General features: G+C 35.3%; 1 protein-coding gene across 8 annotated transcripts in view; it reads right to left on the reverse strand.

Moving 5' to 3' along the window:
• LOC112043386 (calponin homology domain-containing protein DDB_G0272472) overlaps window positions 1-19,222 on the reverse strand; it is an 81,177-nt gene that overhangs the window by 44,041 nt on the left and 17,914 nt on the right. For 7 of the 8 annotated variants that reach the window (XM_052888452.1, XM_024078783.2, XM_052888453.1 and 4 more), the window contains exons 2-3: window positions 7,724-7,899; window positions 6,951-7,019 (exon numbers count right to left, since the gene is read on the reverse strand). In XM_052888452.1, coding sequence (XP_052744412.1) covers window positions 6,951-7,019; window positions 7,724-7,899 — 245 coding nt within the window. The remainder of the gene's footprint in view (window positions 1-6,950; window positions 7,020-7,723; window positions 7,900-19,222) is intronic. The other variant, XM_024078785.2, reaches the window with a different exon arrangement.

A 19,222-nucleotide genomic window follows, 5' to 3' on the forward strand; every position in this document is an offset into this window, starting at 1 on the left:
GTAGTCAGGCTTTATTAAGAGTGGCTACGACAATTACCGAGGAATAGAATCCACGACCTGTCGGGTGTTGATTTCGGCACTTTAACAGTGGAGCTATAAACGTTTACATGCTAATAAAATAAGAGCGATTACATAGATACAAGAAAATACAATTTGGAGGAAGGTTATTTTTCCACGTAAATTAATTCAGTGTCTCTGCCAAGAACAACTAAAGAAAACAAACAAAATGCAGCCGTACTACACCACAGTTTTCGAGCCTTAAGGCACTTTCGACCCTCTGTTATTATAAATCTTTGAAACATGGCCGATATACTTTTTCCCTTTTGTAACTGTTTCAATATAATCATCGTTTCAACATGATGAATGTTGATATCTGAATGAAAAAAGAAACCTCAAGGAAAAAACACTTGCAGAAATGTGAGATATCTATACTAACATTATAAAGAGGTATAGTTTGTGGTATTGAAAACTATTTTACCTCCTAAACCCACGTTATTTTTGAGTGTCATAGAATATATTTTATCCCCGTATTTTCACGGAAACGGGAACTTCACAATTACTACAGTGGGGCGTGTGGCTACAATATAAAGATGTCTTTCGTACAGTAGCAAGAACCGTAAACTACTCAGCGCTCTTTTTAAATGACACCTGCAACGTATGTTACTTTCTCTACTCCAGTAAATTGTGTTTACGTACTCTACTGATGGATAGTGAAATTAGAAAATTGGAAAGCGAAATTATTTAAATGGCTACTAACAATGTTAAAATCTTGTTATATACAAACGTAAAGACAAGACATTATTTATTAAATATATCCCTATTTAAAATGATTGGTTTTAAGAAGTTAATTTCAAGTATTACTACCACGTTGGGTATTTCGCTACCAAGCAACATCGATATATGTATGATCGGTGAAATGCACCGCACTCACTGATTTTTTTTTTAATTCTTTACAAGTTAGTCCTTGACTACAATCTCACCTGATGGTAAGTGATGATGTAATCGAAGATGAAAGCGAGCTAACTTGTTAGGAGGAGGATGAAAATCCACACTCCTTTCGGTTTCTACACGACATCGTACCGGAACGCTAAATCGCTTGGCGGTGCGTCTATGTCGGTAAGGTGGTAAATAGCCACGGCCGAAACCTTCCACCAGCCAGACCTGGACCAATTAAGAAAACCTCAATCTGCCCAGCCGGGGATCGAACCCAGGACCTCCGTCATGTAAATCCACCGCGCATACCACTGCGCCACGGAGGCCGTCAAAAGATGTGGATGTACGTTTTTTTATTTGATTTAAAGTAGTAGTACAGTAGTTTATCTATACTAATATTATATAGAGGTAAAGTTTGTGGTTTGTGTTGTAGGGGGGTAATACCTGGATCTACTGTCTGGCAAATCGCACGATTTAAGTCCATTCGGTAATAACGCAGTATCAGCTCGAATGCACCGACTTATGATTGCAATGCGGGATCAGAGGTCAAGCACCGTTGAGTGGAATTCTACCTAGATCGAGATAGCCGAGATATTTCCGACACACCTTTGGCGTAGATTGTAGTCTTACTGCAGTCATGGCGTATACAATTATACATACTATGTATATTGTACTACAGATCAGAAGTTACAAACATTTTAGGTTTGTTGGTAAGTTTTTAGATCTCTCTTTTCTTTGTATCAATAATTAAACTATGTAATTAACAAAGATAAATGTACTATTTTTACACGGAGGGAGGTCAGCCCTGTAGTTAGTCGTTAAATTGATAGTGATGACTATAGATATACGAGATATGAGAGAATACAAGTTCAAAAGGGTCTCACTGTCACTGACGGTCTTACAATTTTGCCAACTTCTATTTATTTATTTATTTACTTAGCATCCATGCACTTACAAACTACGTGATACTCTTCTAGATTAGTAAACGCTATGATATGAGAGCTATGAGATACTCTTCTAGATTAGTAAACGCTATGATATGAGAGCTATGAGATACTCTTCTAGATTAGTAAACGCTATGATATGAGAGCTATGAGATACTCTTCTAGATTAGTAAACGCTATGATATGAGAGCTATGAGATACTCTTCTAGATTAGTAAACGCTATGATATGAGAGCTATGAGATACTCTTCTAGATTAGTAAACGCTATGATATGAGAGCTATGAGATACTCTTCTAGATTAGTAAACGCTATGATATGAGAGCTATGAGATACTCTTCTAGATTAGTAAACGCTATGATATGAGAGCTATGAGATACTCTTCTAGATTAGTAAACGCTATGATATGAGAGCTATGAGATACTCTTCTAGATTAGTAAACGCTATGATATGAGAGCTATGAGATACTCTTCTAGATTAATTAACGCTATACCACTGATTGAAACGTGACAACCCAGTGGCTATGACTCTACCTTTGATTCGGAGGGCGTAGGTATGCATCGGTCCGGGGCATGCACCTCCAATTTTTCAGTCATGGGCATTTTAAGAAATAAATATCGAGTGTTTGAGACAGTGAAAGAAAAACATCGTGCGAAAACCTGCATAACTGTGAATTTACTTAATTCTCTACATGTGTGAAGTCTGCCAACACGCATTGCCAACCTAACACCTCTCATTCAGAGAAGAGTCTCGTGCTCAACAGTGAACCGAATATGGGTTGTTAATGATAATGCCACTGATTCTAGAGTCAACATCTAAAGATGCTTCTGTATCAGAGATAATAACACGAGAGGATTCTCTTTCGGAACTGTGTGACGTCATTGTTTGGATTTGTTGGCTATCATAATAAACGCCTAGTTTTATTCAATAATATTTCCGTTTATATATCTCTGTAATTATCAACTGCGTGATAACTTTTTTTATCAGAAATGATCGATAAAGTTGATAATGCAACTGTTATTGTCTCGCTAATCTTTGTTATCAACAACCAACGATACATCAATCAACACAATCCCTACGTACATATATGTATACTAAAATTATACAGAGCTTAAGTTTATAAGGTTGTAGGGGGTAATCTCTGGAACTACTGAACCGATTTTGATAATACTTTTACCAATATAATGCCACGTTATTTGTGAGCGTTTTAACCCCGTATTCCCACGGGAACGGGAATTATGCAAGTGAAATATGTGAATCAGAATCATTTATTTGCAAGAAATATTACATTTTATCAAACAAAGATGTTCTTTTGAGCTGAAGTAGACTTAAAGTTGAGTTTCGCCTTCATCATCTGGTGCTAAGAATGAGGTTACCCGCAAAGATTTCCGGGAGTTTTGAAAACTGGTAATCTTATGGATTTCGATGTGCTCTTTGCGAATTTCAACTTTGCCACCTCGTATCTTTGCCGTTCGCGCCGCCATTTTGGAAATCGGCGTCTAAAAACAGTTTTATGACAATAAAATCTATAAGATAACCAATTTTCAGAACTCCCGGAAAACTTTCCAGGAAAAACTACCAAATCATTGGAATCTGAACTTTTCTGAGCAGATTGTTCATCATATCACCAATATAATTAACAAACCAATGCGGGGCAGTACCTAAGAGGTTGTGGATGATAATGATAATATTATAATACTGCATTGTTTACTTGAATCTTCAATGCAATCACAAATTATCACGTCGAGTCATAGCTATGTTTAGTGTAACATACTTACATCTACTCGTGTTTTAACTTATTATGGTATTCTGAAGAATTTGGGTTTAAACAATATATTACCTACCTACTTACACAAAAACACGGTAACGATTTGCATACATTTCTAAACTATTCGAGCCATTCAAGTCTACGAGCTAGCCGATTGATTTTCGAGGAGGATTTTAGCCGAGGAAACAATATCTTCTATCTTGTAAGTCAATTGCAATTAAAACAAGTAATATTTATTAAGTAGACATTGTGTACTGGGTGACCTTTAGTATTATTAAACGACGTAATAAATACTTATTATATTATAACTTTATTAAAAGTCATCAAAGCCGAGTTAGGTAGAATTCATAATGCATTTCATCACGCAATAGCCAGACTAATAACTATGAAAGACTGTTCAAACAACCGTTTCACTAGTCTAGTCTAGTCTCTACATAATTATAGACAGTAATTGTCCACTGGCTCTAAGCATATACACCGGTATTGCATAACTGCGATGATGATGCTTGGGATGATGTCACTTCATTATGACATGTCATAAGTTTGTGCCGCGTTTCAAGAACCAACTCATGACTAAGTGCCCCGTATCTAAACTAGTGAGGCATATACATCAAAATAAATGAATATGTATTTTTTCTTTACGGGATATGTCCTTGGCGTAAGCTGTCCGTATCTACTTACGGTGGATAAACTAGGTATACGTGAACTATTGGTACGTGTGAAAAATATTATCGATTTTGAGTAAGTGAAAATTGTCCATTGTCTCTATGACTATACGCTGTGATTGCATAATCGCGTCCTAGTTAGTTATTATCACGATGATGTCACTGCATCTTGTGACGACAACTTTTCGACGCAAAAACAATTCTTGCGGACTCACAGGTCGTAAGCAATTCTAGTATTAGGTATAGGTACAGCAGTGTTCCTAGCAAATGTGCTTTATTAGAGGATGGTTTTATTTTACAAATATTATAATCAGATTTATTTGGTAAAAAAAAACCAAGTGCGAAAATATCTTTGATGTTGAGTAGGCGATAACTAATAACTATCAAAGGATGTTAAAAACAATCGGTTAAGTTACTAACAGTCTCTACATAAATATAGGCACTAATTGTCCACTGTCTCTTAGACAATACGCTGTGATTGCATAACCGCGTCCTTGCGTGATGATGTCACCGCATCTCGCGCTTTCAATGGTCGCGCGTCGGTCTTGCGTACTCTACCGAAACCTATTCAATAGTGGAATTACAGTGCACCTGTGCAAATCTCGATTCAGTATAATAACCAAAACCGACAAGTGAGAAGTTATTATCTATACTAATTTAATAATTATGCTAAAATAAGAGATAAAATGGACATTGAAGCAGTACTGGATTAGCCTATAAGTTTCTATAGCAATTGCTTACTTAGAGCATACCGTTTAGGGACAACCAAGTAAAAAAACGAGCACACGATAGCAATTTCAAAATCCGCGCGTTTTTTCATTAATTCATTATTAATTGATTTAATGATACGTAGACCAACAGGGGAATGTTGCTTAAACATCAAGGTACCTTGATGCTTCTGACGATGAATCCGGCACTGTATTAAAGCAGAATAATTACGGGCTACTTTTTATCTCGGAAAAATCATCGTGAAATTGACGGATTCATCTTTACTAATATTATAAAGAGGTAAAGTTTGTGGTATTGTAGGGCTAAGTAATCTCTGTATCTATCGAACCGATTTTGAAAATTCTTTTACTACTAGAAAGCCACGTTATTTCTGAGTGTCATAAGTTATATTATATTCCTTATTCTCATGGTAACGGGAACTATGCGGGTGAAACGGCGGAGCGTGGGCTAATAATAATAACAAAATAAATACACGAAGGGTTTCCGCGATACGTGCACCGGAATATCCTTATTACTGTAACCTAGATAAATAACACAATGAACTTGCATCTTAAGCTTTGCACACACTACTACGAACAAAATTCTGCGTCATATAAGACGCAAATCGCATACAACATACACCTATTTCTTGACAGATATTGAACGCAAACTACAACGTATACTGTGCGAGAATCTTTAACTTCAAGCAAGAGCAGTTTATTGTTATCAAGTGGGTTATTAGCTATAAAGTTATCAGAGCTCGTTTAACATTTTATATGAACACTTCATTGAGTAGCATATCTTTTTATACCAAACCTTTTCCCTGAAAGAATAACTATAATCCCTAATCACGTACGTACTTACATCAAACATCAAAGTTAAATGATAGCCAGAGCTGGTAGCCAGTAGTTACCACGATCAAAGAAATTTAGTTTAAAGAAATGTCTGATACTTAATTAAAAAAAGAAATGTCTGATAATTAAAAAAATGGAGTCAAAGTTAAAGAAACCATTAAGGTCTAATAAACCATTCATAATACGCAATAACGCAATACACACGTCTATATAAATAGTACACTTAAATGAATGACTGGACATTATTATGAATGACGTGAACACACAAAAGACTTCATTAAAAACCGAAAGGCACTCACAGGAAATACCACGCACCGACTCACGACGTACAACACAAACAAACAAGCACAATATCATAACTGTAACAAAAATGTAAACAACTCACTGTAAACTAGAAGCTGATATCTTGCCATCACTGCGTTGCCTTGTAGGTATTTTCCAATTAAATAATATATGACGACATACTGCATATCCTTTACCTAGAGAACTTTTGAAACAACAAACCTTCTTGCTTTGGCTGTGCTGCTGCCTGATTTTTACCTGATTGAAACCTTACCTGATTTTTGCTAACAGCACTCCAATTGTTATCTGCTGACTTTAATACGGACTTAAGGGGAGTTTAAAGTCTGATGTCAGAGCTAAGAATTGTGTCATTCCTTGTTTTGGCAAAAACGTTCATCTCCTGTTTTAGTATTTATTATATTTGCTAAAGATTTGAAGTTATTCCAATCAGGTAACCAATGATGGGACATCGCATTGGGACCAATGAAAAGGCCAGTCACTTACTAATCCTAATTATTTTTTTTGATTACGGAACAAAGCTGCTGTAAACAACAGACAAGAGCCAATTTTAAATTATGAATTGCCAACATAGAGTAGTTAGCAGACATTGCCAAAGTTACCGCCAAGAAGTTTCCACATTTAAGAAAACTTTACATACCTGGAATACGAGATGAGTAACAGTCTTGTATTCTGCAAATTCTTGTGTTGACATCCCGAAGGAGAAACTCAAATACTCTGCACCTTTTCACCTTAATCTGCCGTTATCAGAAATACAGATAGCTATCCAGAATTAACTTACCTGTATTCGCCTATCGTCCTCTTTAGCGTGCAGCCCCAATTGCCGCTGGCATTGCTCCTCATCTCTCTTCTGCAAGCATACGAATACTTAAAATCTATTCGTTGATATAAACAACCAAGACACACAGTTTCATGGAAGTGTAGAAATTGTACTTCGAGTATTTGTTTTTAAGACACAAAAAAATGCAATGATCTATTTCAAAAGAGCCATTGCGATTTGGTGTCACATTACCAGTCTGCATCAGATAGAAATATTTTGCAGCTTAAGCTAACGCAAATTTAATCATGGTCTTAGTTTGTGTCATCAAACGGTACGAGTATCATTTTCAAGGAGATTATGCAACGCGAGACTGTGTATCTTTGTTATTAGGTACAGTGCATGTCACGAAAGTTGAAAATGTAAATTACAGCACGGAATATTTGCCAGTATCACACATTGTTGCCTGTATTGAGGCAATTCTTGCAAGTTTAGAATCTTAAACCATATCGAAAAGTTATCTTGTCAATCGAAATATTTGCAAATCTTCAGAAGCTTCATCTTCTAAACTTCTGACGTCCAGCGAAAATTGCTAAATTCTCTAAACTACTCGAAGATTCTTAAGATCATTTGCTTTTAGCTCCACTCAATTTGGTCTAACCGTCAAAGTCAGCGATTATTGGTTCTCTTATTCCTCTGTAAGGTTTCAACTTTCGTGCCGAGAGCTGCGATATCAACGCATCTACACTAGTGTGACGTACGTGAGGTGTGTGGGTCTGCTCGCTTGCTGCTCTTACCTGTGTCCGCCTGTCATCGTCTCTTGCGCGTTGGTCTGCCTGTCGCTTGCGCCGGTCCTCATCTCGCTTCTCTCGCTGAGCCTGCGCGGCGGCTGCGTGTGCTCTGAGCTCGTCCAGCCGTTTCCTCTGTTCAGCTTCGCGCCGCTCGCGCGCCAGTCTCGCTCGGTCTAGGGCCTCTGTAATTTAAAAAAAACTGTCAAGTACAGCCTTGACATCACAATTTTGAGGAGGACAGTGTTCCTTAAAGATCACGTGAACAAAGGGACTTAAACTAAGTTACCAATTTATATTGGTAGTATTTTTTCTTCCAAGAAACTTTTGAGTACCTATCCACAAAAGTTTTTAAATAATTTCAAATGTAGAGCAATGAAATATTTAATTAATTTTCACTATCGCGAAATTATTAGCAACCTGGAGTTTGGAAGTTACAGGTGTTAAGCCCCGGTCATTATCATTATTAGAGTGATTGTTAGGTATAGTAACAATCATTGCCCGAATTGATTAATTTAAAAAAAAATGTTATATATTAAAACACAGCCCAATCACAATAACATAGTAAATCAGTGCCTTTAGATTTACTTAAAAGAAATAAAATGTGAGCACATCGTTAATTAACCGAACAATTACCGAATTTCTAAAAACTGCAGAAACTACTTTCAATACAAAAGATCTAGAACAACCAAAAAAAGTCATCCTTTCTCCCCATTTACTTAGATGATTTTGATTTGACTGCATTACGCGTTTCGTCTCGGCAGTTTCTATAAACGTCTACAGACGTACCAACTTGATATTGGTGATGCGTCATTAATCTTTATGATATCTGTTTATGTCATAAAGATTTCGGCTTTCAGATGGTTCTTTAATGAGATTATTTCAAAACGTCTTAAATTAACACACTGGCTAGGCATCGCCTTAAACTGTTCAGCAAGTAACACACATTGTGGGTACATTTTGTGCTTTTAAAGTCTGTTGAGTATGTTTTATTTAATTTTCACTTACTCGCAGACTTTATGTCGACCTAAGAACGCTATTTTGCATTTGAGAAGCGTGGTGTCTTAACTCCAAATTCTCTCTTCTATAAAGTGCAGTAGCCTTTAAAATTAGGCTGATGATGATAAATAGGTTCGTATTACAACCAACCAAAGTAGGTGCACCTTCCTAATTGAGTACAGCTTCGTATGTCCGAAGTAAAAGCGTCAATAAGCAACTGCCGAACATGTTGGCACATCTAAAAACACTTTATAGCGAGAACGAATTTTATTAACCGTGAACTATCGAGCGTCGTGGAGCAGACGTACTCAGTTTATTGAAGCTTGGCATGTAAGTGAAAGTGCTGAAATGTCCCGCGATTAATTTTGGAGCAGTCGATGAACTATTATTTATAGTTAGTGTGGGTTTTGACGGCCTCCGTGGCGCAGTGGTATGCGCGGTGGATATACAAGACGGAGGCCCTGGGTTCGATCCCCGGCTGGGCAGATTGAGATTTTCTTAATTTGTCCGGGTCTGGCTGGTGGGAGGCTTCGGCCGTGGCTAGTTACCACCCTACCGGCAAAGACGTACCGCCAAGCGATTTAGCGTTTCGGTACGATGCCGTGTAGAAACCGAAAGGGGTGTGGATTTTCATCCTCCTCCTAACAAGTTAGCCCGCTTCCATCTTAGACTGCATCATCACTTACCATCAGGTGAGATTGTAGTCAAGGGCTAACTTGTAAAGAATAAAAAAAAAAAAGTTAGTGTGGGTTTTATTAGTGCGATGTCGCTGAGTGACGATGTGTCAACGGCTTGTGTTATACAATACAAAATAGTTCACGTTCTAAACCCCTTTTTGAAGTCGAGTGTTTGTTTGAGTCACATATCCTTAAGGACTTATTGATCCTTTAACTATGGAGTGATGTCTATTTTTTTATATAAAAGCGGACAACCGAAAGTTACCAGTCATCATAATCATTAAAATTGTGGAGCGCGTAGCAGTAATATTTTTATTTCGACTATTTAGTTCATCACAACTAATAAAGGTGTGCACCAAAATATCAGACCAATCTGTCAACAGGAAGGGAGTAAAATGTAAAACGACCCTCCAAACAGGGAAAGTTATTTTACAGTTAAATAAAACCTTTAAACCTAAATAAACTAAAACATCAGGCACTTTCATAGAGCCCTCGTAAAAATTCAATTTACAAATTAAACACCCAAGTGTTTCTTGGCCTAACTTACAAATGAGTTAAGCGCCGTACCAAAGAGGTCGTAACTGACAAATTGACCCAAATATTTGACCCATAACTAGAGTTTTTAAAAGGCTCTAAACAATTTAAGAATCAAAGAAAATCAAACACTTTAGTAAAGCATTCGTGAAAGTTAAATTAGTCCTGCACAACAAAGCGTTTCTTGAGCCAACTTCCAAAGAGTCAAGCACTGTACCAAAGAGTTAGCTGACAAAGTGATTTGAAACATAACTACTCGTAGAGCAGAGTATATGTTTCTACATAATTTAAACATCTAAGACAGCCATACTCAAAGTGTGTTCCGTGGAACCCTGGGGTTCCGTGAAGCCCCTGTAGGGGTTCCGCGAGAGTATAGAAAAAAAATAAACAAAACACCTATCTCAGGTCGAACGTTTTTACGCGTCGAAGTGTAGTTAGTAACTTAGTAAGTATGTAATAAGTAGTAACTGTTACATTGTACCTATACTATTAATTAATAAAGAATACATTTACAAAAACAATTGTTTTAATGTAGGATTCCGTCAAGTATTTCGTCTTCCAAAAGGGTTCCGTCACCAAAAAAATTAGAGAAACGCTGATCTAAGAGAACCAGACATTTTAATAGATCACTCATGAAAGTTAAATTAGCACTTCATACCAAAACGTTTCTAGGCCCAACTTCCAAACGAGCCAAGCACCAAAGAGGCCGTAGTTGACAAAATGACCCAATTATTTGACCTATTAAGGCTTAATTATTTAAGAATTATTTTTTACTTTATAAGCACTTTAATAGAAATCGCCTGTAAGTTTAATTTGCAGGCACACCAAAGAGTTTCTTGGCATCTTACCCAAACTTACTAAACGAGTCAAGCACCGTTACCAAAGAGGCCGAAGCCGCCGAAATGACCCAATTATTTGACCCCATAACCTGAGCTATTGAAGTTCTAAATAATTTGAAAGTTAACTAAAATCACATATTTTCACATAGAGCAGTCATGAAAATTTAATTCAAACTCCAACTCGAAGAGGCTTTAGCTGACGAAGTGACCCAATTATTTGGCCCCATAACTTTAGCTATTGAAGTTTTAAATATCTTAAAAATTAACTTAAATCAAACATTTTCATAGAACAGTCATGAAAATTTAATTCAAACTCCAACTCAAAGAGGGCTTAGCTGACGATGTGACCCAATTATTTGGCCCCATAACCGGAGCTTCTAAATAATTTAAAAGTTAACTAAAATCACACATTTTCATAGAGCCGTCGTAAAAATTTAATTCAAACTCCAACTCAAAGAGACCTTACCTGATGAAGTGACCCAATTTTTGGCCCCATAACTTTAGCTATTGAAGTTATAAATATCTTAAAAGTTAACTTAAATCAAACATTCTCATAGAACAGTCGTGAAAATTTAATTCAAACTCCAACTCGACGCCTTAGCTGACGATGTGACCCAATTATTTCCTAACACGTACGCCCACTGGCACGCCATATAAAACACTTACCTATATTATAAAGGTCACCCAATAACATTGACGCTGCCTACTCGCTACTTGAATATTTACGTTTTGTGAATGTTACAACAAATGCCTGATCTGTTGTGCTGAGATATTTAATCAAAATGAAATTAATCCAACAATATAAGGTACAATTTAAGACACGTGCCTCAGAATGTTAAGCAGTCGGTCATCATCCTACGTTTGATAGAGATTGTTACAGTCAAATAAGTACATATTATGCTTAGCCCGCCAAAAAGCAACGTGGAGAGTCAAATTCCCAAATCCCCTCTCCAACAAAAAGCAAACATTTAGATGCGGTACTATTCTCCGAATCCTCAAAAATAGGGGGAAAGGTCATAATGCGATGCGGTACTATATACAAGAGGTGCAACACAACAAAAAACTAATTTTAGAAATTCTCATTTGCCTATTCACGCTGTCTCCTCCTTAACAAAAATCCTCTGTAAAAACGCGTTGGATAACAGCATCTAGGTAATAATATGTCATAATTGGGAACTTAAATAAAAATACAAAATAACAAAAGCTTATATAAACAATTTTATATTCAAGACGCCACGCGGTTTTTTGCTAATACGGGGATAAAATATAGCCTATAACACTCACAAATAACGTGGCTTTGGGTAAAAGAATTAGCAAAATCAGTTCCTAACCCTAAAACTTCACATACTTTAATATAATTCATATTTTCCTATGAAGCAAATAAATCGGTATCTTGGTACAAATCAAATTGGGTCTTGATATCTTAAACCAATCAACAAAAAGTGAACCGAGGAATGCACATTACGATACAAATCGATGAACAGTGATTCAATAGTTATCGATTACACAGCCCGTAAACATGTGGGGTCACAGCGTAGGAATGTTGTTTCAATTTTATTGCAGTTATTGTACTATAACTATAAGAAGTTCCTTACACTGTAGCTTATTGTGCGGAACTAAGAGAATTATTCAAAGGGTTTTTTTCTTATGATCTCATTTATAGATCAGAGTCGAGTGACTTTGTTGCTGATACATTATTCAAAGAGTGTGCGATGGCCAGACATACCACATATTGTGAAGGCTGTAAGTTTGTCAGCCTATGCTCTTACCATAGGTACGGTAGATAGTGTTAGAGCCCGGACCGTGGTGGCTTTGAAAGGTAGTAGGTTTCAGGGTAAGTCATACATTTTGATCGGTTAGCAATAAATTAATAGTGAATACGAAATCACGTTGGTAATCTTTATGTATAGAATGAGAATACATTATAGTTACTCAAAGTTAAAGAATAGGCCAGCTGATTTTAAAACTGTCCGAAAGCCACCAAAATCTAAACATCATAGTCGTCAACCGCAAGTATTTGACTTATGCACGACGACGAGCACGACAAACTTTTCATCAATACTAATATTATAAAAAGGTAAATTTTGTGAATTTTTTTTATTTTAATTTTTATTCTTTACAACGTTAATTTAAGAAATTAAATTTTATTAATTACTAAGGCGTTACTTTTCGATTTACGATCTAAAGTAACAGTATGTTTGGTCAATAAATAAAATATTATACCTTTAATGTTCATACTGGCGATCGACTGATCTCGTTTTAATTAACAAATCGTTTAAATTATCTTTATTATGGCCATCAACGTTAACCGTGTTTAATTAACTGTAGCTTTATTGATTTACTATATTATTTAATTAATTATCACTTAGCAAATCTGGGTGATCGATCTCTGGACTTTTAGTTGGGATTAGTATTCATGATATTTTATTGTAGTTCAAGCAATCATATATGTACCAAAGATAAACGAGATGTCAAAGGAAAAAATGTTTTAGTTTTTGTGTTTAATCACAAAATAAGAATATCAATAAAAAGTAAAATTTTATCTAAATAGAGAATTAGCTGTTTTAGGATCGCTCATAATATTTTTAGACTCGTCATGAATATCACGTACCTATACCTAAACAAATATTTTGTAACTTGGCCCAAGGACAATATTGTTTAAAAAAAAATAAACATTGAGACATAAGTTTCTTCGATGCATGTCGCGATTCGATCAACTTTTCCCTTTTTTATATTTTTTGCGCCAAATCTCCAATGCTCTAGCTGAGTCTAGCTCCACAATGAGTAATTGCGTACAAAAAAGTTGCACACACAAAAAATTGTCTAGCTGGAAAAATTGCAGACAACTGTGGGATTGAATCATGTGGAACTCCTAGGAATTGTAAACATTTCAATAGACCTGTGTAGTACCATAAATTACTTAAAACATTTAAAAAATAAATAAATAAAGAACTGTAAAATAGCAGTTTGGTCAATATTGAGGCTGCTGTTATAAAATTGCCAAAAAAGTCATAAATTTTTAAAACACGACAATGAAGTCGAAGAGTCGAAGTCTAAATTTCAGATCAACGTTGCAAATCAAATTTAATTCATTTATTAAAGAAGGCTTCAATTTTGAAAAATCATGTAGAAAGTACAATAAACATCATAATATTTCACTACTATTGATACTTTAAATTGTTCGAGAAATAACTATAATCACGAAGAGAGACGGTCAATACAGCGAGATAAATTACCTAAATTCACAATCAAATACAGTACTGATAAGCAAGATGGAATGCTTGACGATAACGGCTCAATACTATCGGCTATTATTACGACGTACCTACTGCATTCACTTAACCTAGTTTACTTTGGTCTTTATTGAGATGAATTTGCTGTTACAGAGTACTTTAGGGAAACTAATAGAGATAAAAATGGCACTCAAGTTAATTAAACTCAATTGTTTAACTCTAAATTGAACAGATATCTTAACTTCTGTTTACTTCATTCTTTGTAGTAATTAAACTCCTCAAAGGACCGTTTGGGTTCAAAGAGTTAATTAAAGAATCAAGCCAGACAATAAATCCAAAAATACTTGGGAATTGTTTAAAGAAATTTAACTTACAAATCATGATAAGGCCTGATTCAGCATCGATTCGCATTTTGTCTATTAAACAAAAACAAAAATGCCTAATAAAATTAAAATGTTAACTAAACAATCAAAATCAGAATATTTTAAGTAATTTAGAGTTAAGACGATTTAATTTAAATTTTGGATTTAAAGGCTTTTTAGGTAACTCATGGGTGTATTTACTGAAAAAGGTGCGGTTTTACACAAAAAATAAACATATTTTATGGTGTTACAATCTTTCACAATTAATAATTTTGCAAAAACAAACAGACAGAAATAGTCAGTTTTCCGAAAACAGTAACAAAATAAATCAATTATTCATTGTTGAAAATATAACAGTAAAAAATGATAATTTAGTGAGAACAAATTATAATTTATAACCACGAGCGTATAATTAATTAGAGTTACATTAGCACAAACGAGAAATTAACGTTGGAAGTTATCTTTCGATCTGCCAAATAGAGTACAAAACTTTCACTGCACGTTAAAATCAGTTTCAATTGATTGCGAAGATGTAGGTGTAAAGAGACAAGGAAAAGAAAGTAATTAGTGGTATTATAGATAACGTCTGCTTTTAGACTAGTAGAAGTCAACATGATTACAGTTAGGCTTAGTTTACAAGCACTTTCGAAACGTCATGTAAAAATATTATAAGACTATTTTAGAATTTAAACTATCGTGAGTGTTATTCATATAAGTTTGGATCGTGCCGCGACGCAAGAACCAGCTCATGACTAAGGGCCCCGTATGGGTTCGAAACTAGTCGGGCATACTCCGACGTAATATCACGTGAGTTTTAGCCGTGTTTCATAATCATTATAAGACTAGTAGACCCGCGTGATTCCCGTTCCCGTAGAAATACTGGGATTAAATAGCCTTCCTTGGTAAATGGGATATCTAACACTGAAAGAATTTTTCAAATCGGACCAGACCAGGATCCTGAGATTAGCGCGTTCAAACAAACAAACTCTTCAGCTTTATAATATTAGTATAGATAATGATGATAATAATATAATTAGTCGAAAACTTGACTACGACGACGAATACTATTGACGAAGAGCCTACAACAAACTCAGCCAGGGTTTCTTATTTGCACCATTTTACAAATTTATCTAGAACTATAAGTACACAAAACTATAAGTAAACAATATGGAACTATAGAGCAATTTAAAACCAAGCTGTTTTATCCTTTATAATATTATAATCTTAAAGAATATACTTAATGAGATTTTTCTATAAACTTGCGTTTAATAAAAACTTTGAACTTATTATGAGACATGCCTGTTGGGTTTAGTTTCACGTGGCAGTTTATTATAAAACCAAGAATTACTAATTTTTTGTAACGAATAGGCTAGTTGGCACTTTTTTAAATAGTCTTAAATTTTTGATTATCGTCACGTTAGCAAATCCTATACAAACGGAGCGTTTGACAAAAATAGTAGTTAACAATTAGTTTGACGTTTAGTACATTAAGTAACATTGTGACGTCACAAAATGGTTTTTGACGTTTGGAAAATTTAAAAAAAATACTTACATGATTTTTAAATTAGGTTTATTTTAATTTGATATGAGTCAGCTACCATTTTATTTTTATTTTTGACTGTAGGTAATATTATTACAATCACACCTTCTTTTAAAATTGTTTACGTTTTTATGCATGAACATACAGTTGCAAATAGAACATTATGATACTTCCTAAAATGAAGTATGTGTGACTATCGCAGGCCCTAGATTGTTGTAGAAATGTAGCGAATATTAAAGACCTAAACGATTCAAACCACGACTCATCAATAAAACTGTTGAACTAAGTTCTAAAGTTATTCAACACAAGACTCTTTATTACGTGGACTTGCATTAATATTCAACACCCAACATTTCCCCATCCGTATAAGATATCCAAAATACTTTGATTCCTACGCGAAATATCTTTACAAGGTGACAAATATTTAATTTCATTAGCTCCCTAAACACCACGCATGAAAAGGATTACACACTTTATTGCAATACAATATGGTCGATTTTCAAATGCATTGGAAGTACCGTTTATTGACCGCAGTCACTGCAAGGTCGTTTCCCAACAAGGCGGTGATTTTCATATAGCATCCACAGACATTCCAACTTGCATGCCCAATTTTGGTTGAGACCCGATTTAGAACGCCCACTAAATGGTTCCAATTTCAACATAAAACTTCCCTGTTTACTATGACAAATATTTTAAGGTTATAATAATTTAGTTTTTTTTTTAATTTATAATTTTTAACTTTATAAACCGCTCTTGTTAAGTTTCTTCAGGAAAGTGAAGTGTTATTTGTGTAGATAAAAATTAGGCGGTACTCGATAGTTTTTATAATGCTGCCAGGTGATAGTATTTTTAATTTTTAATTAATTAAACCCAGAAGCATTACAATTAGGTCACTAAAGTTTCAAACGTTCCGTTGCCTAATAACAAAACCCAACGATCTCAGTCGGCAAAATTTTTGGAAGTCAGGTTGGTAATTATAGCTTTATAATGGAGCATATTTATTACTAGATGACGCCGCGCGGTTTTACTCGCGTGGTTTCCGTTCCCGTAGGAATACGGAGATAATATATAGCCTATAGCCTTCCTCGATAAATGGGCTATCTAACACAGAAAGAATTTTTGCAATCGGACCAGTAGTTCCTGAGATTAGCGCGTTCAAACAAACAAACTCTTCAGCTTTATAATATTAGTATAGATTTATTCCTGATATTTAAGTTTTCTTACTTCTCTATTTATAATTAAGTACTTGTATTAATAAACCAAGTGGTTAGTTTTAATTTTGCTAGTTACTTTGTTATGGATGGGTTTCGAAACTACTGGACCGATTTAAAAATTCTCTAACCAATAGAAAGTTCCCATTATCAGCGAGTAACATAGGCTATATTTTTTCCGCGTATTCACTGGAGTGGGAACTGCGCGGGTGCTGCAAGGGGTCTGCTAGTTTAGAGGTGCTGATTCTGTTGGCACGTCTGTGAATTGCGTTAATTTAAAATTTATCAGCAATGTCGTTGCACCTGGACAGTTTTAGCAATGTCTAGACGATAGTGAAAAATTTATGAGATGATTTGTGGTATCACTTGTAAATAACTCCATAACATTATCATAATATCATTGAACAATCTGTGGAGTTAATTTGGCGTGACAAATTATCTACGGTGAGACGATAGATCACTCGCTATATTGCTGAGGATTATTTTTCTCTACTGAGACTCCAATAGACAATTTAGAGTTATTTAAAAATTTCAAGCTGTTAAGTAAGACCCGGTTTTTTTCAGTGGGTAAGTATTATTTTTTGGATACGACAGTAAAGGCAAAATATTTTGGGTGCAGATGTGTTTCTTTTAAAAATAATTTAAAATAAAATAATAAATTTCTTTTTAACAGGCTTCAAAAAGGAGGAGATTCTCAAGTTGATCGGTATTTTTTTTATTATTAGATATCTCTACTATATAAAAATAAGTTGGGTTTTCCTTCCTGACGCTATAACTCCAGAACGCACGAACCGATTTCCACGGTTTTGCATTCATTGGAAAGGTCTCGGGCTCCGTGAGGTTTATAGCATAACAAATTTAGGAAAAGGTAGGGGTAGGGTTGGGTAGGGTAGGGGTAGAGTTGGGTAGGGTGGGGTAGGGGGTAGGGTAGGGGTAGGGTTAGGGTAGGGGTAGAGTTAGGTAAGGGTAATTGAAAATTTACATCGAGTTTCACGCGGACGAAGTCGCGGGCGCCCGCTAGTTGTTTATTAAAAATAAACACGTAGGTATTTCTTATTAAACATTATACTTAATTCTGATAATACATAATATTAGTACTTACTAACTTGCAAAAATATTATTTACGCACCTTTAATTTATTAAATTTTTCATTTTTCGTTTAACAAATCGTTTATAATAATTAGGTTTAAGTCTAAATGGTCTTTGATTTAATAGCTAGTTGGGAAATCCTTTTAGGTGCATAGTATGACGCAAAGAAGAGAGATCGAGAGTAGGATTTGTGCAGTCTAGATGTGGGACGACGTGGATTAGATTATTCAGTCTTTATTCTATTGTTTACGAGTCATTGACTCTGTGGAAACTTTAGACTAGGTACACTATTAGAGTACTGTAGGTCTAAGACGCGATCCACGCAAACCAACAGCGGCAGAACCTAACTTTCTTCGAATAGAGCTATATTATCACTGAGTAACATAGGCAATATTTTATCCGTACTTTAATATAAAGCCGCGGGCGTCTGCTATCTTACTAATATTATAAAGATGTATTAAATGTCGTGGTACATATTGTAGAGGGTAATCTCTGAAGCTAATAAACCGATTTTGAAAATTCTTTTACCACTAGAAAGCCATGTTATTTGTGAGTATCATAGACTATGTTTTATATTTGTATTCTCACGGAAACGGGAACTACGCGCGACATACAAAACATACTTAACATACTTAACATACTTTTGGTAAAAACTCAGAAGTGGATTACAAAAATAAGAAAACCAATGTCGAACAATATTTGTCAGGACAACTTAATTTACAAATTAAACTGTACCCAAAACAAGACCCTAGAATGAAAGAGAATGACCTTGAGTGGAGTCACGCACTTGTGAACGTTGTGTGTAGGGTTAAGGGCGCCCTTGACAGTTAACCAACACTCCCATTTTCCACTCAAGTCACTCACCCCGCCTATCCCAAGTAACCCATAAAGAGAATTACACAACAAAAAATGTGGACGGTTCGAGCCGTCCACATTTTTAGTTAGTCGTGCAGTCGGCTTCAGTATACGCCACGAGTATACTGAAGCCGACTGCACGACTAGCGCTTTCTATCGCAAGTCGTTC

Source organism: Bicyclus anynana, chromosome 22 (genome assembly GCF_947172395.1).
Source record: "Bicyclus anynana chromosome 22, ilBicAnyn1.1, whole genome shotgun sequence".
Lineage (NCBI taxonomy): Eukaryota > Metazoa > Arthropoda > Insecta > Lepidoptera > Nymphalidae > Bicyclus > Bicyclus anynana.